At 52.5% G+C, this 25475-nt stretch overlaps 2 protein-coding genes and 1 long non-coding RNA gene across 8 annotated transcripts in view; 2 read left to right on the top strand and 1 right to left on the bottom strand.

The window, feature by feature from the left end:
• The window catches only part of C13H2orf50 (chromosome 13 C2orf50 homolog), a 12082-nt gene extending 2818 nt beyond the window's left edge, over window positions 1-9264 (top strand). Inside the window, exons 2-5 of one of the 5 annotated variants that reach the window (XR_007104663.1) lie at window positions 2795-2834; window positions 5122-5340; window positions 6824-7021; window positions 7190-7288. Coding sequence is in view for 2 of the 5 variants with exons in the window: in XM_047522634.1 (XP_047378590.1) it covers window positions 5122-5340; window positions 7190-7274 (304 nt within the window). In the remaining 3 variants the exon portion in view is untranslated. Of the gene's footprint in view, window positions 1-2794; window positions 2835-5121; window positions 5341-6823; window positions 7088-7189 lie in introns of all 5 variants that reach the window. The other 4 variants (XR_007104661.1, XR_007104662.1, XM_047522635.1 and 1 more) reach the window with 4 other exon arrangements.
• LOC124963136 (uncharacterized) lies at window positions 290-11368 on the bottom strand. The gene is made up of 3 exons (XR_007104664.1): window positions 11180-11368; window positions 3348-3426; window positions 290-745 (listed from the first exon to the last, which is right to left on the bottom strand). It is a non-coding gene; the product is annotated as an uncharacterized LOC124963136 (long non-coding RNA).
• Window positions 10640-25475, top strand: Slc66a3 (solute carrier family 66 member 3). 2 transcript variants are annotated; one of them, XM_047522632.1, is made up of 7 exons: window positions 10642-10883; window positions 15284-15366; window positions 15438-15507; window positions 18180-18237; window positions 19878-19998; window positions 22158-22199; window positions 24194-25475. In XM_047522632.1, the coding sequence occupies exons 1-7, from the start codon at window positions 10741-10743 to the stop codon at window positions 24283-24285; spliced, it is 609 nt and encodes a 202-aa protein (XP_047378588.1). In that variant the 5' UTR covers window positions 10642-10740; the 3' UTR covers window positions 24286-25475. The 2 variants fall into 2 exon arrangements, with proteins under 2 accessions (XP_047378589.1, XP_047378588.1); XM_047522633.1 differs by lacking the exon at window positions 22158-22199 and having other exon boundaries at window positions 10640-10883.

Genomic DNA, 25475 nt, shown 5'->3' with positions numbered 1-25475 from the left:
CACCAGGGGACTGCGAAGCAATGGGAGAAAACCTCAAGGGCCAGCAGGCACAGAGACAGGAGGCAAGGGTTTTGCAAGGCCAGGAAAGCCCTAAGCAGAACTTTCCAGTGGGAATATAGTGGAAGCCACATATGCAGTTGTAAATTTCTAGCAGCCATCTTTAAAAAATGTAACAAGGAACGTTTTATCATAAACTTCACCCTAAATATCCAAAACTTTTATTTTGCCCTAAACATTCAATCTATTACCATGGCGACCTGAGATCAGGCTGGAGTTATTGAGGAGATATTTGACGTCCCTCTTTGTGCCAAGTCTGAAATCCAGTTGTACTGAGAGCACCCCCATGAGGGCCTGCCACCTTCCAGGTGCCGGTGAGCCAAACTCGTCCCCCTTGCAGGTGGGGAAACAGACTCCTCGGCAGCTTTGCCACCAGCACACAGGCTGCAGGACAAGCGTGAGCACCCTTTCCTGTCACTCAGGGTCACCTCGGCTGAGACCCCAAACAGGACTCCGTCGAGCAGCAAAGGAGGGGCTGGAATAGGAACCTCAGGGCAGAGTGGCAGAGTCGGAGGTGAAACAGGAACCACAGAGGGGCAGCAGAGGAGGAGACGGCACCAGGAGGGCGCAGGTGCAGCAAGGCCGGTGTCTGGGCATGGGCTGGAGGTGTGGGTCAGAGTCTGTGCCTGGCCCAGGCAGACAACTGAAGAAAGTCAAGTAGAACTTCCCGAAATGAAGATACGTACAACTGAGAAGCAAAACAGAGCCGAAGTGAGAGGCCATGAACTCAAGATAGATTCGTGGAAATCACTGGGAAAAACAAGATGGAGAACTGAACGAGGTCAGAGCTCCCCACGCGGAGGACACGTTTGAAGAGCCAATGTGTGGGATTTTCCAGAACCAAGGAAACAAGACTTCACAGATGATGACGCGTGTGTTCCACAAAACAGAGGCAGGCCTGGGCTTCCAAATCGGGAGACCCCAGGGTGGTGGTGAAGAAAGGGGCCAGGCGGGGGAGCAGGCCCGGCTCCCGCAGGAGGTCTCCGGAGGGAGCGCTCTTAAGGGGGTCGCTGGCCACCTGAGCTTCTGGCTGGGTGGTCAATATTGACAGGGGCTTTGGGATTTTGTTGGAGTATTTGGAATCAATGATACATAGAAATCTAAGAAAAGTGGAAGAAAATGTTAGTATTCGATCAAGAAAAAAGACCAAATTGCATAAGAAAGGAATGGGGACCCTATTCTGCTCCTTAGTTCATCAGTGAATAGTTTTTAAAATTTTATTTACTTTTAAATTTATTTTTGCAGTGCTGGGGAACAACCCAGAGCCTTGAGCATGCGAGGCAAGTGCTCTGCTGAACTACACCCCGGCCCCAAAGAAGGGCATCTACATGAACATCAGCATAGAAACAATGGATATTAATGTGACCAAGCGCTACTATGAGTTTGGAAGAGTGGGGGAAGGGAGGCAGGTCGGAATGCTGACTCTTTTCCTGTAACAGGAAGTCAATAAACAAGTATAGTTTTTTTTAAAATCAAGCAAAGGTTAGCATATTGTTTCAAAATGTCAAGGTAGAAGGCCTGAGAAATAGCTAAAGGCTGGAAACGATCTGACTCTAGGACATGGGCTCAGGAGCAGTGAGGCCGGTGCAGAGAAGGTGACTTTATTATGTCTCGTAAGTTATTTAACTTTAAAAAAATGGATTCCAACAAAAATCAAACTGCAAGTGTGGGTCATGCCTTCTCCTCCCTTCCCCTGCCCCCACCTTCTCCGCACCCCCCACCCCTGCCAGGTTACGGCGGCCTGGGGTGTGGAAACTGGCTTTCCTTCTCGAAACCCGTGAGGTCTCCTCATATGGCCTTCTGAAAACACTGCAGCCATCGGTTTCCTTAGCAACAGAGTTACCACTCTGGGAAGTCATCAGTCATGAAAAATTTGTTCACTTTATAGAATACACCATAAATACCTGGTTGACATTGGCATTTGTTTCAGTTAAAAATCATTTTAGAACTGGGCTTGGTGGTGCACACTTGTAAGCCCAGGAGCTTGAGAGGCTGAGGCGGGAGAATTGCAAGTTCAAAGCCAGCCTCGGCAACTTAGCAAGGCATATTATATGTTTTAGGTTGGGCCCTGTGGCACATGCCTGTAATCCCAGAGAATGGTGAGGCTGAGGCAGGAGGATCACAAGTTTGAGGCCAGCCTCAGCAACTTAGTGAGACCCTCAGCAACTTAAGGAGACAGTGTCTCAAAACTTAAAAAAATAAAATAAAATAGACAGGGCTAGGGATGCCAGGTGCAGTGGTGCACGCCTGTAATCCCAGTGGCACAGGAGGCTGAGGCAAGAGGATTATGAGTTCAAAGACAGCCTCAGCCATTTATTGAGGCCCTAAGCAACTTAGTGAGACCCTGACTCAAAATCACTACTGATAATCAAAACCATTTGTACTTTTCTCTGGTGATTCTTAATACTTGCTCTAAAAAAAAAAAAATGCTTCTAGTTATGAGCAATGAGGACTCTGAAGAAAATAAATCAAATATAAAAAAGGGTTGGGGATGTGGCTGAGTGGTGAAGTGCCCCTGGGTTCAATTCCTGTTACCAAAAAAGAAAAAGGACGGGCTAGGGATATAGCTCAGTGGTAGAGAAGCACCCAGGTTCAATCACCAGTACCAAAAAAGAAAAAAGAAAAATTATTTATTTGAGTTTTTGGTGATGTGACATATAGTGACATGGGCTTATTTACTGGACATAGTGAATGTCCCAGAGAGAACTCTTGCTGCCCATGTGTTCTTCCTTTCCAGGATTGAGAACTGGAGTTTCCTGAAGGACTATGACCCGATGGTAAGGCGCAACACGTCCCAGTCACGCACTCCTAGTGTGAACATTTATTCATCTTTTCCTTCACTCATCTAACATTATCAAGGATGTGTGCTCCGTGCTGGATGAGGAATGAAATTGTTTTAAGAAACGCAGGATCTGGAGAAAAGACAGTATTTCTACAGATCATTCGGAATTGCCCTGGCTCTGCTGGTGTGTTAAAGTGGATCAGCTGGAAAGGGCAGGCATTTGCTAACCGAGCCATTCCGCTGGCCGAGATGTCAGCCCCCGGCATAACGCCCCCGTGCATAACGCCCCCGTGCATAACGCCCCGTGCATAACGCCCGTGTGCCCAGCCCAGGGAGGAGGGGGAGTCTGGGTGAAACACTCCGCAAGCTAATTTCCTGCGCCCACTTTCCTCGGAGGCTGCTCCCTCCTGTCTTCAAGCCCCCTCAGGGTGGCTCCCCTCCCATCCATCCATCTAAACTGTAGCTCTCCAGTTGAAGCTTTCTGTAAACTGGGCACCGTGGCACTCACCGTAATCCCCGCGACTCGGGAGACCGAGGCAGAAGGATGGCAAGTTGGAGGCCGGCCTGGTGACTTAGGCAGACCCTGTCTGAAAATGAAAACAAGAGGACTGGAGAGGTGGCCAGGAGGAGCCCTGCTGGCCCAGCAGGCACAGTCCCAAGTCCAACCCCCAGAACCGAGGGCGGGGCTTCATGAAGCCTGAGATTTTCAAGGGATCTCACTCTGCGCCCCTCCCCAGCCTCGTTGCTCATGGCATGGGGACCACGTGCTGTCTTTGATCCGTGCCTCTGACACACCATGCCCCTCCCACCTTGTACCGGGTGGACCCCTATTCAGGCCTCCAGCCCTGCTCCAGGGCCTCCCTTCCTGGGGAGCCTCCCCTGTCTGAGCAGGATGGACTGCATCACCTCTTCCTTTGACTCTCCAGCACATCTGACCCGTCCCTTTGGCACAGCGTGAAGTGTGGTACTGCAGGGACCCATTTTGCCAGGCTGCAAGCTCCTTAAGCGAAGGACAAAGGTGATTTAAACAGCCCACGCCACCCAGGCAGCCAATAAGTTGGTGCTCAGCCTGTGCAGCATGGAGTAGGGATGCACAAGTGGATCTAGCTATGCAAAGAATGGCCAGAGAACCAACCAGAAAACCAACAGCGCAGAAAGTCAGTCCAGGTGTTGACCGTCAGGCAGGTTCAGTGCCTGCCTCGTGGCCTTGCGGGGCTTGTCGCTATGTGCCCTCAAGGAGAAAATGAAGTTCACTGAACCCTGAGTCCTGCACTGAACTTCTAGTGGGGCTTCCAGCCTGCAGGAGTCCCTCCCTGCTGAGGGCTCTGTTGGCAACCCCACCAATGAAACAGACAGGCACCCAAATGGGAGGCCAGCTGGGCGGGGGCTGTCCCGGGTGAAAGCCAGGCTCTCCTTACTTGACTGGTCACGTTGCTTCTATCAGACACAAGATAACCCTGAGGAGGGGCAGGGACAGCTCGTCAGATGATCCTCTCAGCCATCAGAACTCCCTGAGGCATGTGCACAGATGCCCAAAGGGCACAAATCATCAGAGCCACAATCTGGAATCACCCCAAACCGATGAACAAGTTGGGGATAGTCACATAACTCGGGGGTGGAAAACCGGGAGCTAGTGAACTGCAGTCACACATAAAACCAGAAGGACCCTCACAGGCACAGTGTGGAAGGAGGCCAGACCCAGGAGGCAGGGCCCCATAGGCATAAGGTTGACAACCTGGCAAAACCAAGGCTGGAGTCAGAGGTCAAGAGAGGTTTTCCTGGGGGTGGGGATAGTACTGAGGGGCTGAAAGGAGGGGTCTGGGAGCTGATTTTTTTTTTTTTTTTTAATCTAGACAGGGTTAGCGAGTCTGTGAAAAAATTTTGAGCTATGTGGTTACGATCTGTGCACTTTTCTGTTGAATGTTACACTCTAAGTAAAAATAAAAACAAACAAAAAACCCCACTTCTGACTTCCCACCATATGGAAAGCAGCATCTTAGGTCGAAGGGATAAAAGGAGGTCTAAGACAAGGTCCCTCCCTCCATCGCCCCAGTCACAGAGGAAAATCAGGAGGTCTGGACCCAGGAGGGGGCCCAGGGCGCTGAGGGGCAGGTCCCGCCAAGGCTACAGAGGTGCCCGCTCTGGGGGGGTCTCCGGTCCAGACTGAGATGGAAACCATCCAGAGAGCGCTGGAAACAGGCTCTCCATCCTGAGGGTGCGCGAGCATGAAGGTCTCTCCTTGTGCCACAAGAGCGTTTGACCAGGCTGTCCCCTCTCCTCAGGGCAACAAGAAGGAGCCTGAGAAGCTGCCGGACCACGTGCCTCTCTTCTCGGACACGCTCCCCAATTCCGCAAACCAGGTTGTGGGCAGCAGGGTGGACACGCCCCTGGGGAGGACCCTCATCCGCCTGGACTTCTCTTTCACCGAAGGGGCTCGCAAGAAGAAGCTGGAGGAGGAGCTGCAGCCGGTGTAGCAGCGAGGCGGCTGTGCGGCCGGGCAGGTGGGTGTGAGGTGGGGCCCTGGCAGCCTTGGGGGTTCTCTTGGCTCACAGATTGAGCGGGCTCCAGAAACCTGCGCGGCCACGGAACCCCGGCTGCTCCCGCTCGGGAAGCCAGGACGCTGTGAAAGGGAGCCTGGCATTGCGTCCGGGAACCCCGACGGCCTGGGTTCCAATCCTGCAGCCGACTCTGGCCTGTAACCTCGCTCAAACCTCCGTGCCTCCGTGGCCCTGCTGTGTTCCCTCCAGCTGCTGTAACAAAGGGCCACAGGCTGAGTGACTGGAGGAGGCACAAGTGTACCATCTTAAAGTTTTGAGGGTTGAAGTCCGACACGGTGTCACCGGGCCGAAGTCAAGGGGCCCAGAGCTGTGGGTTAGGGTGGGGGCTCCATTGGGAGGCTGCGGGGAGGCGCGCTTCCTGCCTTCGGTTTCCAGAGGCCACCGGCCTGCAGCTCCTTCTGCCTGCAAAGCCAGCTTCCAGGTGGTCTCAAGCCCCGCCCCCACCTCTCTCTTCTCTCTCCTCTCTCCTCTCTCCTCTCCTCCTCTCCCGCTTCTGCCTCACTCCTCCCTTTTTGCAGAAGGCCTCTTGAGGGAGCAGGAAGAACACTTGCTTGGGTTTTATTCAACCTTCCAACTAACCTTAAGTGCCACTGCATTATCCTCTACTGCATTTAATCCTCTCAGCAACCATGTGGGTGGACATTATGGCACCTGGTAGGAGAGGCAATCTAGGCACAGAGAAGTTAAGTCACTTGCCCAAGGTCACACAACTGGCAAGTGGTAAGCGTGGGGTTCAAACGCAGCAGTTCAGTGTAGTTCTAGTTACCACATACGTCAGCAGACTGTGCCAACGCCTTCACCCGCAGGCACAGAGTCCCAGATAATTTCTCCACACAGCCCCTCCCATGGCCCCGCTGCACACCCTGACCCGCACGCCTGTGGCGCAAGACCTCCGAGGCCCAGGAGGAGCAGGGCAGGCGCAGCGCCCGGCCTGCAAGCTGGCAGTGGAGGCGCAGCTTCTCGGTGTCAGGAGTCTGAGCCAGAAGCCGGGCTCCCCCTCCAACCTGAGGTCCCAGGTCTGGGCTGCCGTCAGCAGCCAGCAGAGTCAGGGTCAAGATCATACCACGGCAGCATCACACGACGGTCAAATGCCCCTCCTGAAGCTGCGGGGTACACAACCAGCTCCTTAGAGACCCAGTCTGTGTCCCTGACATGAGCACGCATATATATTATTTTTATAACCCCCTCAAAAAAAAAAAAAAAAAAGCAGAAAGGAGCACAAGGTATGAGGGACGTCCAGGCCCTGCCACTGCAGGTGGTGGCGCCTGCGCAGGTTAGGACTCACTGAGCTTCTCCACCTGGCCCTGGAGGGAGGGTGGGGGCTGGGCCCCAGTGCTGCTGCCACTCCTGGAAGCACGACACTTGCAGACAGTGCAGTGGATACACGCAGGCCGAGCTTGGCATGGTGCCCACGTCTCTTTTGCAGCTATTTTTGTCACCGTTTGGTCTGGAAACTAAGCCAAAGGCTTGGCTCCATCTGGTCAGGCTCACCCAGCTCGTGAGGAGCCAGGATCCACCTCAAAAGTCCGACTTGGCTCATTCCCGCTCCAGGTCGCAGGGAGAGGAGGAGGAGGCAGATGCCCAGGCAGCATCGGCTGCAGCACTGGAGTCTCTGAGCACTGAGGTAGCCCTGAGTGCAGCAGCCAGCTGCAGCGCCACCATGCCACACACCACCCTGTCTGGCTCACAGGTCTTCATGTCACTGGGGCTTGGCTGACCTTGGCTGACCTTAGCCGCAAGCTCGGGCTGCACACAAGTTTTGCCTACATGTTTCCTGTTCTCTTGGTTCCAGAGCCTCCTGCAGCAGTCTTCTCACCCGCCACCACAGCACGGGGCCCAGCTGCACTAGAGGATGCTCAGGTGGCCTTGCATGCTGAGCATGTCTGCACTCTGCAGCCAACCTGGGTGACCTTGGAGACCCTCACGACAGCCACACCACCCCCGTCCCCGCCCTGCCCCACCTGCCTTCTTTTCAAGAGGACATCTGCACATGACCTTCCCCACCCCTGAACCACCCACCAGAACCAGGGGAACCCAGACCAGGTCCTGACCCAGTCTCGTGCTTTGTCCAGGAGGCTGGATGGGCTGGGAGGCCTCCTGGCCCCTGGCAGAGCAAGAGCAAAGGAGGCATCATCAACAGAGATACGTGGTGTCAGAGTCACGGACGAGGCAGCGTCAGGGGTCAGGAAGGGACTGGAATCAGGAGCCAAAGAGCACAGTGAGGCCTGGAAGGATTCTTCCTTCGCCTCTGATCACTGCTTCTCTGAGCACCTCTGCCTCATTCTGCTCTCTGGCAGATCCAGCATCTCCGCTTCCACACAGTAAAAAACCAAAACAAAAACAACCACCATCCAAGTAAGCCAGGAGCATCTTCCTGTGTTAGAAAACAAGGCAGTGTTCAAACTTGACACAGAATGTAAAAGGGACAGAAGGGACAACCTGAAGGGGTTCCCACAGGACAAATCTGAGGCAACGAACATCGAAATGAAGGACAATAAGGGCCCATACCTGTCAGTCTTGCTGGCATACGCCTGTAATCCCAACTACTCTAGAGGTTGAGACAGGAGGATCAAAGTTTGAGGTCAGCCCAGGCACCTTAGACCCTGAAAGGACTGGGTGTAGCTCAGTGGTGGAGCACTTGCTGAGCACCATGCATGAGACTCAGGGTTCAATTCCCAGGAACAAAAGAAAAACAGGGGCTAATACCTGGCTGCATCTGAGAGCCCACTTCCCATCGCCAGAGCCCACAAACTCCATTCAATAACAGTAATAATAACAATAATAATAATAATAAATCCTAATAAGTCTTAAAATTTCAGATACTGATAAGGAACTCTTCTATTGAAGAATATAAAATAAATAATAACAAAATCACTTTTTTTTTTTGTACTGGGAATTGAACCCAGGGGCGCTCAAAAACTGAACCCTTTTTTATATTTATTTAGAGACAGGGCCTCACTGAGTTGCTTGGGGCCTCACTAAGTTGCTGAGGCTGACTTTGAACTCTCAAGCCTCCTGCCTCAGCCTCCCGAGCTGCTGGGATTACAGGCGTGCACCATTGTGCTCCCAAATCACCTTTTGATGCCTATTATAGCAATTCTGATTTAGGTAAGAATAAAAGACACAAAAAACATTGGGTCAAAAATTCTTAGGGAATAGCAAATGCTGAAATCTAGAACATACCACTTAACCAACATAATAAACTCAACCCCACCAAGACCAAGACAGCTGACACCAGGTAGTAAGTCCTCCAGCCAAATGAATAAATAAGTAAATAAATTAATGTAACCTGAGTGTAGTCAGGAAAGAACTCCAGGGAAACCCAAATGGAAGGACAGTCTGCCAAATAGCTGGCATTCAAAAACGTCCATGTCGTGAAAGACAAAGGCAGGCCAAGGAAGTAGTGCAGAGCAAAGACAGATCATAGTTGATCCAGCTCCAGGGTTCAAGCAAAACTGGTTATAAGGGACACTTTGCTGAGTAAAATAGTAGATGATGGAGTAAACACTGCGTTAGTGTCACCCGCAGGCAGAGTGTGCAGGGAGATGGTTGTCCTGGGTGTGGGGATTCTGGGGCACTGACTGCTCTCAAAGCTGTGGGGGCGGGGCCCCGAGTGAAATCAGGTTTGGGCCTGACATTCTTGCTCTTAGGAGTCCCACCTGGTGCTCTGTAAAGTGCTGTGGTGTCAATAACAAACTCACAGTAGCTTAACACAAATGTTTGGTGCATAGAGACAGACAAAGCAAACGTGGATGAAGTGTCAACAACTGATTAATCTGGACGGAGGGTATGTAAGTGTCCATTGTACTATTTTTGTGATCTTTCCAAAGGTTTGGGAATTGGAATAAAAAACAAAGGTGGGGGACTGGCCACCACCAATGGCTCTGGAGTTTGCATCTCTTGGGTTGTGGAGAAGAGCCAAGGGGACAATGACGTCAGCGCTCAATTTCCAGTCCCCTGTGGAGGTATCTCTAGTCAGTTCCAGGCAGGGAGCCCATGTGCCCAGGTGTGACTGAGGAGCAGGGGCAGGCTGCTGCCTGGGCGGTGTCCATGTGAATGTGCAGGTGGGGAGGGGACAGTGTTCTGCCACCTGGGGGCAGATCTGGAGAGATATCCCAGGGGGCCAACTGTGAGGACCCCTCACCCAAGCACTCCCCAGCCTCCCGAGGACAGAGGAGTTTCCAGGATCAGCTGTTCTGATGCAGTCATCTGTGCAGAAAAGTCCCCTGCTGCGGGGATGTCCCAGCTGGGCCACTGAGTGGGGCCCAATACCTTGCAGCAGAGGAGGCCCAAACCTGACTTCACCTAGGCCATCTGCCCCCACAGTTTGGAGAGCAGAGTTGGTGCCCAAGAATCCCCACACCTCTTCTCTAGTTTGCACCTGGTGCGGGGAATACCATACACTGAGCACCTACTAAGTGATTCTCCATAACCTTCTGCGGTTTTCCGCACTTTAAAATGAAGAACCTGAGCAACAGAGAAGTTAAGCGTTTGTTCAATGAAGATCTTGATGCCTATGCTGGGAGGACCCCTGGGGTCTGCTGACACCAAGCGCCACTGTCACTTCATCACATCTGTCTTCACGCAAAGCGGCCGTGTGGGGAGAAGTCTCGGAGCCACAGAGAAAGCCTCTTCCTCCTGCTCTGCCTCACCCAGGGTCCTCCATTCCACAGCAGGTAGCTCCGGGGGTTTCTGCCTCCGCTAGGGTCAGCGGCCAGCGTCAGCGTTCGTTCCACCCGTGAGCAGGTGCACTCCCTAGGTGGTGCTGGGAGCCGGATTCCTACCCAGCCCTGGTCCCTGGCCTTGCCCTGCGACCCGCGGGATGCACGCAGACGAGGCTGGAGTGCTAAGCGTTCTGAGTTTTACTCTCTAAAACGCTTACGGAAAAAAGAAACGAAAACACTCGTGGAGTGGAAAGTCCCCTCGGAGTGCCGCCTCATCCCGCGGGGTGCCCGTTGCCCTCTGCCACCCCGACCGGTGGCGAAGCAGAGCTGCCTGGGCGTCTCCCGGCGGCTGGGAAGGGTGCGTTGGGTTCAGAGAAGTGAATCAGCAGCGGCAGGGCCGGGCAGGACCGGAGGGAGCCGCGCCCCGGGACCCGGCGACTGCGGGGGCGGGTCGATCGGGGAAGCAGGCCGGGGCGGGGCGGGCCCTGAGCCCAGGCAGGCGCGGTCGCCGCGAACGGGGCGGGGCGGGGGACGGTCACTCGCGCGTCCTGTTGGGGCGGCCCCCGGCAGGGCGGGGCCCGGGCGGGGAGGCTGCTAGGCGCGCGGGAAGGCGGAAGGAGGCGCGCGGCTGGCGGCCGAGGGTTGAGCACCCGCTTCCAGCTGCGACCGAGCCCGCGCCATGGAGGGCCCGCTGCTGTGGTTCTGCAACTGGAGCACGCTGGCCGTGTGCGCCGCGCTCAAGCTGCCGCAGATCTACGCACAGCTGGCGGCGCGCAGCGCGCGGGGCATCAGCCTCCCCAGTTTACTTCTGGAGCTGGCCGGGTAAGGCCCGGCATGGCCTGGAAGGAGCTGGGAACCCGGGAGAGCCGGGTCATTAAGTCCGGCGGGGCAGCGAAGGGTGGTCGGGGGTTGGAGGCTGGGGTCGCTTCCCAGGGCCGCCCCCACCCTCCTCATTACTCCTCCCCAAGCCAGGGGAGGTGCGGATTGACTGCTCACGCCCATTTTACAGATGAGAAAGTTGACACCCAGCGGAATCAGCGCTTGGTCCTTTAGTGACAAACCCACTGGCCTTGAGCAAAGCCATGTGCACCTTGCGCCCGTCATCGACCTAAACCTACCTGCACCATCGGTCTCTTTCCCGGCCCGGATTCCCTCTCCTATAAGACGGAATGCTTGGACTGTGATATAAGTTCTGTATTTTGGAGATCAGACCCTGGCGAGATAGAGGAAGGGAACCTGGGTTGGCGCTTGAAGGATGGGCGGGGATCCAACCGGCGGGCAGCGCCAACCCAGCAGTTAGAGACTTAACTGTGTGCGGCAGAGTTCTGAAACTTTCGGTCGGAAAGACCGGAAAACACGCCCCTGAAACGCGAGGGCTCGACCCTCCTCCCGCCCGCTACCCGCTGTCACCCGCTGTCTGAGGGCTGGTCCTGCACGCACCCTGCGGAGGCCGGTTTGGGCACTCGCTTCCGGTGGGGGGCCCGATGGGGTTCCCACCGATGGCGGGGGACCTTTCCGGAAAGGCTCGGTTGACCGGAGGGTTTGTGACCCTCACGGGCTGGTGAATAACTACGCGGGGCGCCCCCCACCGCGGCTGGATGGATCTGGAGAGAGCGGGTGGAGGCCCAGGGTGTGGGAGGCAGCCTGCATTTCAGGTAGGGAGGAGAGAGGCTGGCGGGATGAAGCACTGGGCACAGTAAAGGGCAAGAAGTGGCCCCAGGGACTGCTGGTGCGGACTGGGAACGAGGGCGTGGGAAGCCGGGAGTGGGATTCGGCTCGATCCCTGCCGAGCCGCGGAGGCTGCCCGTGCAGGGCTGAGTGGAAAACGGATGCCAACGGAGTCCCAACCCGCATCACCTGCTCTACCTGTATTTCCGCTCTCGCTGCGCTGCTGGAGAAATGCCAGCTGACTGGGGGGGGGGGGGGGGGACAAAGAGGTGGGCTCATCTTAAATCCGGCGTCAGCTAACACCTTATCCAACGGCTTTCCTAGCACAAACCTGCCGGGCAGTGTGGGCTCTCCTGGGCCAGACAGCCGAAAAACTGGGGGGCGGGGGGCTTGCTGTGGATCACCGTACAGATGGCGGAGGCTCTTGGGTACCTGGCCGCCTACCTGCCTCCACGGCCGTCCACGGCAGGGCCAGTGCCCAGCCCGCAGGCGCTGGGGTTCGAGCTTGGCTGTGTTAAATCCCACTCCGACGCCCCTCTCCCTCCCAGGGCCTGATGAAGCGATTAGGCTCCACCCTGGATTCCAATAGCTTTCTCTCAGCCTCCGCCAGCAATTGTACGGCACAGGCCTCGGGATCCAGAGCACTTTCTCAAGTGGCCTCCGTGCACCACGTGCCTGGCCTTACTTAATCCTCACCTCTACTGTAGGAGGTATGAATTGTTTTCACCGCTGACAATAGAACAATCGGAGTAGGCTGGGCAGCTCGCGGGAACCTTGCTCTCTGCACACTGACCCTCCCCCTCCCCCGCCCACTTCCCTCTCTTCTTTCCCCCTCCTTCCTTGGGGAGGAGGCCAGGGTTGGGCAGGCCTGCCTCCCTAGTGGGCATGCCCATGTGTCTGGCCCTAACCAGACCGAGGCTGGGGGCTTCCAGAATGAGAGCAGGAGGGTCTACCACCATCAGACAGCCCTTGATACTCCACACTTAAAGACAGGTCAGGGGCTGGAGAGATAGCTCAACTGGTAGAGTGCTTGCCTCTGAAGCATCAAGGCCCTGAGTTCGATCCCCAGTACCCCCCCCCCCCAAAAAAAAAAAAAAAAAAAAAAAAAGACAGGTCAGTCTCCTGGAGGGCATGGACCCTCTTCCGACCCTGCTCTGAGCAAACTGAAACATTTTTGAGATAACTGGGTCCACTGGAGTATTAAATGTCTTGAAGTTACCAGGGAATGCCAGAGTGACCTGGGGAGACCAGGATCACACCCTGGAGGGAAGCCACTTGGGTTGGATCTTCAGGGAGGGGCAGGAGATAGCTATGACAAAAGATTTCTCCAGGCAGGGGCCTTCTGGAACCTAAGCTCAGGGCCAAAATAGAAACAGTGAGACTGGAAGATGCATTCACACCAAAGAAGGAAGAGGAAGACATCCTCATGGGAACCCCCTTTAAAGTACCCACTGTGTGCATGTCCAACAGACCAGGAGACAGGAACTGCTGGCATGTCCACTTACCGATGGGGATACCAAAGTTCTGAGTGGTGTTAGGAAACTGGTGTCAGGGGTTCTAGTACCAGAGTCAGTTCTGAATCCCTCTTCTCCTCTTAGGGCCCCGCGTTCTTGACCTTCATCCCAGGACCACACAGAAGGGAGCCAAGGAGATCTCAGGAAGGGGTGTAGGGGCTGGCTGGGACTTCAGACCCTAGGAGGGGCTTACTGCTGGCCGCTGCTATTCAGTTTTACCCAGAGCATTGGCCTCTGAGTAAGACTGCTTTGGAAAAGACTTGTTCAAGTGCAGACTGCCCTCGTCTCTTGGGTTGCTTGCTGTGCCCATATGGGTGTATTTTTCTGTTTAAATCTCCAGCATATGTATTGAAGCAGAAAACTCAAATGACTTCTCAGAGAAGACAGGGATATAAACAGGACAATGGGCTGGGTGTCAGATGACTCTCTGGCTTGATTCTATTATAACAAATATGTTAACTATTACTTTTTAATTTGCAAAAACATTTTTAAAATAAAAAATACTGCTGCACCCTCCCAGGCCACAGGAGAGGTGGGAAATTTGAGCCCCCCTAAAAGCAGATGACACCAGAGGACCAGCCTAGGAGCAAAGGATGAAGCTTGGGGTGCAGGCAGCACTCTGGCTGGCACTAGGAAGTCCAGGCTTTTCATCTCTTCCCTGAGTTCTTACATGGCCCTGGCCTCAGTTCCCCCACATGGTCTGTAAACTACCGAGACTAATGTGGAGGGCCCCTGAGGTTTGTGCAGTCTGGCCTTCCAGGCTTTTCCTGTGGGCCTCTGGCTGCCTTCCAGGAGGTCTGTGCAGTGGTGGGCAGTGTGACAGAGACCCGCATTCCTTCACCCAGGCACTCAGCTCAGTAGCAGCCTCCTCCCTCTCCACCCAACACCCTGGGGCCCGTTGGGAGGAGAGCCAGGGAACAGCTCTCTCACCCTCCAGTCACCTGCTGCTTCTTGAAGCTAGGCCAACTGCAAAGTACCCTGCCTCCAGGTCCAGCAGGCAGCCAGGCTATGGGGACCCTGCTAGTCACGTGGGGGCTGACCCCTGAGGCCCAGGCCTGGGGAGACCCACTTGCTTAGGGTGGCACTGGGTCTGGCCTCCCTATCTGTGGCCACCTGCAGCTAAACCTAGAATTGGATACTGTCAGAAACAGGATCCCGGAAGCCCAGGTCCCAGCTGCCTTATGCTTTGCTAACATAACAGGGCTTTCCGCTGCCCCTACTGGCTTAGGCAGAAGACCCTGTGGGAAGCACCAGGCCCCTCATGTGGACCCCTTCCTGTCTCTGGTGAGCAAAGGACTTGAGCAATGGACAGCTGGGCAGGGGACAGAGAGCCCAAGAGAACAGCAGGGGATTCTGGTCTGAGGAAAGAGGCTGGGCTAAGCCCTGTGTGAGCCAGAAGTCAGGAGGCTTCAGCCTGCACTATTAATAAGGGCAGGATCCTGGGGTCTCCAGCCCTTACCCCCAACTGCTCACATAGCTAGACTGTTCTTGGTGGCCTTGAGATTGTTCTTTGGTCCTCTCTCCCTATGAGAGGCTATGGGAGGTGCCTCTGGAAGACATCACAGGTGACCAGGTAGCATCCTTCTGCTTTAAAACAGCCTCCTGCCAGCCTTTCATTAGGCCACCTCAGACCCCACCCCCATCCAGGGATATACCTGGCCCCCCTCAGATCCTTTGTGCCTAAGCAGTTTCTCAGAGTGACAACAATGAGTGCCACCGTCTGAGGGTGGCATCTGAGCCCAGTTTTGCAGACTGGCAGACCTGGGTCCGGGTCAGCCCTTTGTCCTTGGTAAAGACTTCTTAGTAAACAGCTGTCTTTAAGGGCCTGATAGCGATCATGTGTGTTGCACTGCAGCCCAGCACCCAGCAAGCTCTGGATGCCCGGGTCATGCGGATGATTGACATTTCATCCACTTTACTCCAACTTCCGTCCGGCGGCACATGGGTTCCATGCCACCAGTCTTCGCAACAAACACACCGGTCTTTGGGGCCTGGCTAGGTGCAGAGTGGTCTGTGAACATTTGTGCTCCCTGTCCCCAGGTTTCTGGTCTTCCTCCGCTACCAGTGTTACTATGGAAACCCGCTGCTCACCTACCTGGAGTACCCCATTCTCATTGCACAAGGTAAGGGCCCTGCCGCCCGCTGGGTCTGCCCGCGCCCTCCCCTCCCCCTCACGCGGGACCTTTCCTTTCAGATGTCGTCCTCCTGCTCTGTGTCTTTCACTTTAACGGAAACGTGAAGCAGGCGGTACCCTACCTGGCTGTGTATCCTTTCAGCATCGGAGAATGAGAACTGGGATCGCAGGGCGGTTGGGGCTCAGGGATGGAGCCCTTGCCTGATAGGTGTGAGGCCGGTTCCATCCCAGCTCCCAGTAGGAGAGAGAGACAGAGAGACAGACAGACAGACAGACAGACAGACACACACACACACACACAGAGAGAGAGAGAGAGAGAGAGAGAGAGAGAGAGAGAGAGAGAGAAATGCATACATAAATGGGGGTCTGGTTCAGCTTGCATTTTGAAGCCAGGTCATTCACCAGCTATATGATTTTTGGTTAAACTACACAGTCTGTCCGCACGGACCCCAGCCCATAGTGGCTTCCCCAGGACAGGGAACCCTGGTTGTGCCCTACATCACTCGGTAGGTAGGTTTGGTTTCTCCCCGCTGAGGGACAGTCAGCCCTGCCAAGAGCAGCGCCGCTGACCGTTATCTGTTTATCTGAACATTTCTTCCTTCCCCGAAAAATTCCCCGAGCATTAAGTAATGACCATGAGGGCACCTGGCGTCCAGCTGCCTACCACTGACGCACCCGCTGACCTTCTCATGGCCTGTAGACCAGGGTGTGGGCCTGCGATGGCTGATTCACAGTGCCAGTCACACTCTGGGTCAAGGCTGCGCTCAGGGGCTGGGAGCCTGGGGTCTCCCCCATATGCAGGATCCGCCCCGTCCACAGGCTCCCTGTTACTCTCCTGCTGAACTCCACACCCTGAAAAGGCCAGGAAAGCCTTTCAGTGGCGGTGCCGGCTCACCAATCCTGCCACTCCTGTGTGATGGCCACGCCCTTCCCACGGGGAAGGAAGGCGGTGCTTAGGGGAGTTCCCATCCCCTGCTGTCTCCCTGCGGCTGGGCTCCCGGGACTCAGTTTCCCTGTGAGCAAGCCCCGCAGAGCTGTGCTGCCCTCCTACTCTCAGGTTAGACCAGGGGGAGAAGGGTTTCAAAAATAGTCCTTTGAAGATGAAAAGCATTGTGTGATTTGCTTTTTAAGCAAAACACAGCAGCTTATCCATGTGCAAGCGCTGAGACTGTAGATCACGAAACTTGGGTGTTGACAGCATCAGTCAATTATTCATGTAACTGGGCCCTGAAGTCTGGAACATCTGCAAGACGTTTTTACCCTTCTGATATTTGAGACCTACAGAAAGCAAATAAGGAGGTCACCATCTTATATGAGCTAAATATATATATATATATATATATATATATATATATATATATCTCCCCAATATGGCATGGGACATGCTTCACTAAAAAAAAAAAAAAAAAAAAAAAAAAAAAAATTGGGTTGATCTGAAATTCGGTATTTGACTGGACATCCTGTATTTTTATCCAGAGAATCTGGCAATGCTGCAAATGAGTCATCTCTGGAATTTTAGTAGCTTCTATTACTGGTCAAATTTTATAAAATGTTGGACATATACTGGGAATAAATAGAATGAAGTGGGCTGGTATAGAGTTGGGGGCGGGAAAAGTCACAAAAATCAGCTGAAAACCTTGAGTTAGAGCGGGCTGGATCCCCACAGCCTTCTGGGGTACCTGCCGCACACGCTGCATCTATGTCAGGTCCTTTCATTAATGAATGTGATTAGATACAGTAACAGCCTCTTGGGCTCCTCCTGGGTGCTGATCACTTAGGAAGTAGGGAGGGCAGGCAAGTTCATGGAGCAGGTGAGCAAACTAAGGCTGAGACATGGAGAGCGAGCTGCCCCAGCCCAGGGACCCCTGGCCACCCCTCCCGCTTGCTTAGGCTGCTCTGCGGGACTCACTGCTCACCCAGGCCAGAATGAAAATCCAGATCGGTGCCCCCACCTCAGCATTGCCCACCTGGGCCGTTTCATTTTTACCAGAGAGTTGGTGGGAAAGGGGGAAGGAAGTCAGTAAGAAGTTCACTTGACCAGTCTTCAGAAATCCCTGCTTTGGGGCTTTGGACGTCTTTTTTTTAAATTTATTTTTATTGTAAACAAATGGGATACATCTTGTTTCTCTGTACATGAAGTAGAGGCGTACCATTTGTGTAATCATGAACCTCTTTTGTGAGTGCTTAGCTTTGGGTGGGGGTGGGGTACCAAGGATTGAACCCTGGGGTGCTTAACTACGGAGCCACATCCCCAATCCTTTTTTTTTTTTATTTTGGAACAGGGTCTAAGTTACTTAGGGACTCGCTAAGTTGCTGAGGCTGGCCTTGAATTGGTGACCCTCCTGCCTCAGGCTCCCCAGCCAATGAGAATTCAGGTGTGTGCCATCACTCACAGCAGAAGCGCTTAACTTTTGACAATAAATTGGAGATGTCTGCATGGTCAGGAATTAAGCAGGTGTTAACCTGTTGGGAACATTCAGGTGCCAGGGAGTAACCCCTGAGCACTGGGTACTTCGTGTTTCTCTTCTGCTCCTTTAAACTTCGAGCTGATGTTCACTGGCAGTCCTTTTGGTCTTTTCCAAGTCCAGGACTTGCGGTGCTGGGGATCGAACCCAGGGCCTTGTGCTTGCAAGGCAGACACTCTACCAACTGAGCTATCTCCCCAACCCTCAAGTCCAGCACGTTCTAACAGGAACAGGCCCCAGTTCCACACACTGCTCATCCTGGTGGTACATCTGCAGGAGATGGGAGTTGGGGTGGGGCTGCCAGCCACCTGCTGCCATGTCCCTTAGCACTGGTCAGATTTGTGTCTTCTTGGTTCATCCTCAGCCTGCAGAAGTGGATCATTGACCTGGCCATGGTGAGTGTTGCCTGTCACAAAGCAGGTGCCCATGGTCCATCCTCACAGCACAACATGTAATTATTGACCGAGTGTGATTAGCCTGAGAGTGAGGGATCTCCTGTGAGCGGGAGAACTTCCTGGGTTGATAATTACATAGTGGCCACATCCTCATTCTTCTCGCTTTGCCCCCCCCCCCTTTTTTTTTTTTTCCTCTTTGGAAAAGGTCTTATTTTTTCCTTACTTAGCTCAGAGCCCAAAGTTTCCATGGGATTCTGAGAGTGGGTCAGGATGCACTTGACCACAGATCTTTCTAAGATGACAGAAGTGAATGTCGCTCCCCAAAGCGAGAAGGAGGCGAGTTCGTTGGTGGTCAGCGGCCACTGCCTGCCACCCCACAGCCTGCTGGGTGCAGCAGCACCTGGAGTCTGGCTACTCCGCGGGCCGTGTAGTGTTGTACTGGATGCTCGTCTGAAACTCAAGTCTAACTGGGCGTCCTGCGTTCTTTGCTAAATGCAGCAACCCACACAAGCGTGTCTCTGCGTCTGGCCTTCCGGGGCTGATGAGGCTGTGCACAGCCGTGGGCCTTCACCCTGGGGAGGTGGGAAGCCGGTGGTCCGGGCTCATCAGGAGGCAGCCCAAAGGTCAAGGCCGCGTGCCGGGCGCTCTCACCGCCCATCCGTGAGATCACATTTCGTGACTTCCTTGTGTCCTTCCCCTGGGTGGCCCATCTTTCGATCCCTCAACAAGTGTTCACCCTGCCCCTTCTCATGGCAGCCCCGGGGCCTGGGACAAGGTACAGGGTCCCGCGAGTCTGGAGCCGCAGTGCAGCAGAGCCCGCGGATGGTTTCCCCGGGAGTCCTGAACCGCGCTTCCCGGGCACACCGACCTCTCGCCCGCTTGCCCTTTATCCACAAAAGGGGATGGAGGCACTTGAGAGCGGCCCTTGCAGCCGCTGGAGCTTCCCTGCGCCTTCCAATCCGGTTCCCGGTGGGGAAGGTCTTGGGGAGGCGCCACGCTCTCCTGCTGAATATGTGCATTAAGAGGGGACACTTCTTAGTGCTGGTCCAAAAGAAAACCACTTCAAGATTTCAAAGGTTTTTCTCCCGGAAGAGGAGCCTGGACGAATATGGAGCAAACAAACTTCTGTAGAGCAGGTCTGTCGCCTGGCTCCTCCCCCGCTGCTGAGCAGCCTCGGGCCCTGGGACTGGCCTCATGGGAGTGTCCCTCTGCAGTCCTCGCTGCTTTGCTCTGCCTGGCTCCCTAGATTGCCCAGTCTCTTTCCTCAGGGCCCACTTGCTTGGAGCTAGACTAGCCACCATTCGCAACTGGCACCACCTGGGTGAGGCAGTGGCCTCCATACTGGTCTCCAGACTTCCAACTGCCTCCCCTGGGTCTGTACCTGACCCAGCGGCTGGAGTTGCAGGCGCAGGTGCTGTCGACCTGGTCCTGTGGGCTGCAGGCTAATTTGTGAGACTTTCTGACTATACAGGTCGCAAGGACCCGAATGCACCTCCACCGTGAACTCAAGATGAGAGCAGCCAGGAACTCAGGGTGGTGAGCTGCTGTTGGCTGCTTAGGGTTTAGGAGATCTTTGGCTTTAAAAGCACTGCATCTGGTGCTTTTTGGGTCTGACTTTCTCACGTTTTATCTGCAAACAGAACTTATGTACGTTCATCAGCGCGGCCAGTAAGTTTGCCCAGCTCCAGTACCTGTGGAAAGTGCAAGACTCGGGGGCTGTGAGCGCGCTGACCTGGGGCCTCTCAGCGTACACCTGTGCAAGTAAGGACCCGGTCACCTGGCCCAGCGGCCTCCCCTGAGCTTGGTTTCCAAGCTTCGTGATCTATTTAGCTTCATGCAAACAGCTATTCCGATAGGTCCTGCTCACTAAGAGTATCCATGTTTACAAAGTGGGTTCAATGCCATCTGCTCTCCATTTTCTGCAAGATCTGTGATCTGTATTCCAGTGGCCACAAAATAAATAACAAGAGGTGAAAATACTTTCCTCCAAATATCTGGCCTCATATTAACAGTTCTCTCTTCTTGGAAAAGCATTGAGACTGATTGTGTTGAATCCTCTGATATATTTCAAAAATTTGAATCTTTATAACAAATTTAAAAGATGAAAAACATCCCTTGTCAGCTGGCCATTGTGATCTCCGCAGGCAGGAGGATGGGCAAAGGGCTGGGGGTGTGGCTCTGTGGTAGAGGCCTGCTGTGTTCAGCCCCCAGTACTACAAAGGAAGGGAGGGAGGAAGGGAGAAAAATTACACATTGGTTTTTTTGTTTGTTAGTCTTGTTTTGCGGTGCTGGGGATCGAACCCAGGGCCTTACACATACGAGGCAAGCACCCTACCAACTGAGCTACATCCCAGCCCTCACACATTGTTTTCTGAGAATGAACATCACTAATTTGTCCCAATGGAGATTTTCTGCCTCCATATCATTTAGTCTCCATTTTAAAATTCCCATGATTCATTTGGACTCTTCTGAGAACTACCTAGAATACACAGGCCTATGTGCTACATGTAAGCAGACATGTTTTTATAACTCACTCATACCATAATGGCTTCACAGGAGTGTAGTTTTATTATTTTAATTATACTTCATTGTTCTTCTACGACTTAGAGGACCAATTTCTCCATCCAGAGAAATTGCTGGTTTGAGGTTTTTAATGTCTAAAGTTACTTAAAATGAAGACTTCTTAAAGTTTTCTTTTTAACTCAAGTATTATTGTGTTTTACATGTGCGATTTCTTCAGGAATTGCCAATGAGCGATATTACTTATTAGCTCCCAAATTTATGGGCGGATCTTTTCATATTTAAATGTTGCTTATAAATTTTCTTCTAGAAGGTGCTGTGACTGCAGAGATGGTGTCTTCTCTTGCAGTCTCTGTCACACGGCACCTTGAGCTCAGTGAGTACGGAGGTGTTCGTTGAGGAGGTGAAACGCAAACTGAGGACTCACTTTTTTCCTGCGCAGTGCCGGGTATCAGACTCAGGGCCTCGCTCATGCTAGGCACATCCCTGGGCCTCTGTGATGTCATAGGGAAAGAGTAAACTGTGTTAAAGCCAGTGTCGTTTTGCGAGGTGAGGCTAACTCTTGCACACCCCTGCAGAAACGGGTGCAGTGTGCATCTTCAGCCTCCATCCTTGCTCCCTCCACTGGCCGCTGTTTGGAGCTGGTCACTGCCATGTAACCCTCATCTTCTCCTTTGTCTGTAGTCACCGTGCTGCCCAAGAGATCTCTTGAACTTGTCAAACTGAAATTTTGTTATCCTTCTCTCCAGCTCCCCCGTGCCCCCCAGGTGCCTGGTTTCCGCCCTTCAGGCCTATTGGTGCTTTGAGCTGCAGGTTCTTAATCCAGTTCTACCCCTGCTGGGTGCCTGTTTAAACGGCTACCCTACCCCAAGATCCTGTTCACTGTGAAGGGTTCTACCAGAAAACCTAGTTAGAACGGGGCAGTGCTGGTTAGACTCAGGCACATCTTACCCTTTTCTGCCCTCAGTTTCCTTACCTGTGAAAGCCGAGGTAGATTTCAGTGATTTGAAAACATTGTTTTTAATATGTGGGAGCCTTTCTTTAATGAAACTACCAGGAAGCTCAATATGCAAATGAGACTTTGAAAGTTGCTTTCAGGGTGGGGGTTGTGGGTGGGCGCAGAGTCGGTGGAAGGGGAGCTCAGTCTCTTCAGCTTCCTTGGGCAGAACTCAGTTACTTTCTAGAAACTGCCTCTGCTCCCAGGAGCAGCTTCCTAACCAGCCGGCCAGGAGGATGGCTGATGGTCAGGTGGTTGTGGATTGTAGCGCTGTTTAGTGCTCTGCCTAACCAAACCTTCCAAGACCAGTCGGTATATCTTGGTGTATTAAGGGGGAAGACATTAGTTAACACCAAAATGTCTGAGAAGCAAGTTATTTATTGCTGCCAATTTTCTTTTACAGCAAGAATAATAACAACTTTAATGACCACCAATGATTTTACAAGTAAGCAAAAATACTTTGCTTCCCACTTCCTACTTGTGTTCTATGTGCCTCCTCTTTGGAAACTGTCTTTAACAGACCAACTTGGCTCTCGGGCTGTGGACTCAGGACAGCCACAGTGTGTTCCTTGTCTTCATTGGCTGCCATTTTTATTGCTGAGCATCTACTTGTAGTACCTGGGGTAGAGTATGCACAAGAGTAGATTCCACTTCAGAAATGAAAATGACGGTGCAGAAACCACACACTTAGCTACCGGATATGTTCTGTTTTCAGAGTAGTGACATGAATCTGTAGTCCCCAGCTACTCCGTAGGCCGAGGCAGAGGGATTGCCGGAGCCAGACCACCCACTCTGCACCTGATGGGACCCCGACCTGTCTGCGGGAGCTGAGGAGATTGAAGAAAAGCGAGATCTTAAAGCAGAAGGGAGCTTTGATCAGAGAGGTAGAGTCTCTTACAAGGCTCAGCACATGTGAAGGCTGGAGCAAAGAGGACTCAGGCCTGGAGAAGCTGAGGGTCCTGAGTCTGGAGTGCAGAGGAGGGCAGCGGGGAGCACACCGAGTGAGGGAAGTGAGGCTGGCTGCCGTCAGGACCTTGCCAGCTGAAGAAGGGCCTCATATTAACAGGAGGCAGGAGAAGCCTCTAAAGGCTCTGTAAAGTCGGTGAGTGACCTCATCGATGGACCATGTCGTGATGGAGGAGAAGCTGCTTTGGTTAACTGGGAATTTAGTAGTTCCTTAGGCTAATGTTCAACTCCCAAATCGAGTGTGGTGAATATTATGAGTCCTTGGAGAACGATTAGGACAGACGGTCATGTCTGTTCACTGATCCAGTTAAGATTAGAAAATGTCCCCAGCACACAGACCCTTAAATAAGCTAATTGAGACGTTGCTTCAGAATAGGGAAATGTGTTTGTTGGTTCCTTCCCAGAAGCTGTATCTTTGGCCCAAATTCTTCTTATCAGCTCTGGTTGTAGGTTAAAATCATTCTGATTAAACCAGGCATGGTGATATATACCTGATCCCAGCAACTAGGGAGGCTGAGGCAGGAGGATTGCAAGTTTGAAGCCAGCTTTGGCAATTTAGCAAGACCCTGGCTCAAAATAAAAAATTAAAGGGCTGGGGATGTGACTCAGCGGTAGAGTGCCCCTGCATTGAAGTCACTACTATAACAAATTTATTCTGATGAAAGCATCAAGTTAGATCAAGTCCGGGAATGGGGATGGAGACAGGCCTAGGTCTTCCCCACAGGACCTGAAGAACTCTTGTCAGGGAAAGGAGAGTCGAACCATAACTAACCAAAACAAACCTACAGATGAAACACTAAGTTGCAAAACTAAAATCAATAAGGTTTCTTACCTACGGTTGCTGTTCCTGAAAATGACCAGTGTGTTTGGTGGTAAGTTTTAAAAACAGTGTAAGTTCGTATGTTTACGTGTTTTACCGTCACAAAGCAATTTTAAACCCCATAAGCCTATTTATCAGTGCTGCCTTAAAGGCGTTGTAACAGCCATCTACTTATTCCACAGAATCAATTTATGGTGGCTTCATTATAAAATATGCTCTGACATCTGGGCCCATTCTTGGTAGAACGAAGTATTCTACCTGTGCTCAGCACGGACGGGACTGAGACAGCAGTACCTAACCCTCCATGTAAAATGTGGAAAGGGATTTAAAGAGCTGTACTTAGGGGCTGGGGAGATAGCTCAGTTGGTAGAGTGCTTGCCTTGTAAGCACAAGGCCCTGGGTTCGATCCCCAGCACCAAAAAAAAAAAAAAAAGAGCTGTACTTAGTCCGAGCCAGACCACTCGAAATGAAGCGTGTAAGGTGATCAAGGGTTAGTTGTGAAGTCAGGCCAGGTGGCCCAAGGCAGGCTTCATTACAGGAAGCTCAGTTCCCAGGTACTCTGATCCACTCTGGTCTGGGGGTGAAACCTGAGGTAGGTTGCCACTATGATGGGACAAGTTCTTAATACCCACATTTTTCTGATTATTTTTCAGTTCTTATTCGTTTTGTGATCATGCTGGCTTTAAATATATGGGTAACAGCCACAGTACTTCGCTACCGGAAGCCCATCATAAAAGCTGAATGACGGAAACCTTATTCCTACACACAGTGGATTTTGAATAACTAAAGCAAAGGAAAAAAACAGCTCATTGCTACGCGAAGGTCTTTTATATATTTAGTCAATCATTTCAGGAAACTTTGAAGTCAGAGGTATTTAGGACTTCAGAGAGCACTTAAAACTTGTTAAAAAATAAAATGCCAATTTCGCTGGGTGTGGTGGCACATGCCTGTCCTTACAGCTACTCAGAAGGCTGAGGTAGGAGGATGGCAGGTTCCAGGTCAGCCTGGGCAATGTAGGGAGACCCTGCTTCAAAATAAAGTTAAGAAGGGCTGGGGTGTTTCTCAGTGGTAGAGCACTTGCTTGGCATGCGGGAGGCCCAGGGATCAATACCCAGGACGAGGGAGAAACGTTTTAGGTGTTCCCCTCCCGCCCTCCACTCCTGAGGTCAGTCGGGCTGACACTGCAGTGCTGATACTGCAGTGACCCATGGAAGATACTCAGGCAGCCCAGTGACCCTCGCTCTTCTGGTCACGGTCACATACTTCCTGAAAAGCCAACTACATCTGTTTTTCAGCTTTCAGGATCTTTTAAGCAGTAACTTCTCTCCACAACCGAAATGAACATGGAGTGGGGTTCTGCTCAATCAGAAGTGAAACTGAAATAAATCCGCAGGGTCACTTTTTGATTGTGGCCTTGGTTGATGTGAGATGCCGGGCAGTACCTGCCAGGCTGAGTGAGCCAGGAGAGCTGCGCGGGCCTCCTGGTCAACTGGCATTCTGTGCCCACGTCCTTCGGCTGCACTGTGTCTCTGAATATCCTAAGGTGCTGAGAGCTGTGATCTCCACTAGGCCAAGGAAGTGAGTCCCAAGGGGCTTCGCAATTCAAGCACAATGCTACCATTTTAAAAGGGCTACACCTGTACAACTGTCATTTTTGGGATTGGATGTGAGATACCACTTTTTAGTTATTGAAAATATAGCAGTAAGAGCAGTGCTGAGTTCTACCCAAATCTTAAGGATTTTATTTATAGTATCTTATCCTCAACATGTTGATTATTGTACTCTACATTTTCCTCTAAAACTTTCTAAACTCAAATCCCCCTTCTAAGTGAATGGCATTATTGTTATATGCAGTAAGTAAACAATGTTTACTAGTACATGTTTACTTTCCTGTGAACCTATGCAGAATAAACTTTCACATTTTGAGTAAACTTT

Source organism: Sciurus carolinensis, chromosome 13 (genome assembly GCF_902686445.1).
Source record: "Sciurus carolinensis chromosome 13, mSciCar1.2, whole genome shotgun sequence".
In the NCBI taxonomy this organism is placed as follows: domain Eukaryota; kingdom Metazoa; phylum Chordata; class Mammalia; order Rodentia; family Sciuridae; genus Sciurus; species Sciurus carolinensis.
The sequence above is the reverse complement of the archived record's forward strand: the minus strand, read 5'-3'. Positions and strand labels throughout refer to the sequence as shown.

What these genes read in the sequence shown, in the direction of transcription:
- Slc66a3 (XM_047522632.1), top strand. Translation starts at nt 10,741, where the DNA reads ATGGAGGGCCCGCTGCTGTGGTTCTGCAACTGGAGCACGCTGGCCGTG. An exon ending in CCCCATTCTCATTGCACAAG is followed by an intron (nt 15,367 to 15,437) that starts GTAAGGGCCCTG and finishes CTTTCCTTTCAG; the next exon opens with ATGTCGTCCTCCTGCTCTGT. An exon ending in CTCAGCGTACACCTGTGCAA is followed by an intron (nt 19,999 to 22,157) that starts GTAAGGACCCGG and finishes TTTCTTTTACAG; the next exon opens with CAAGAATAATAACAACTTTA.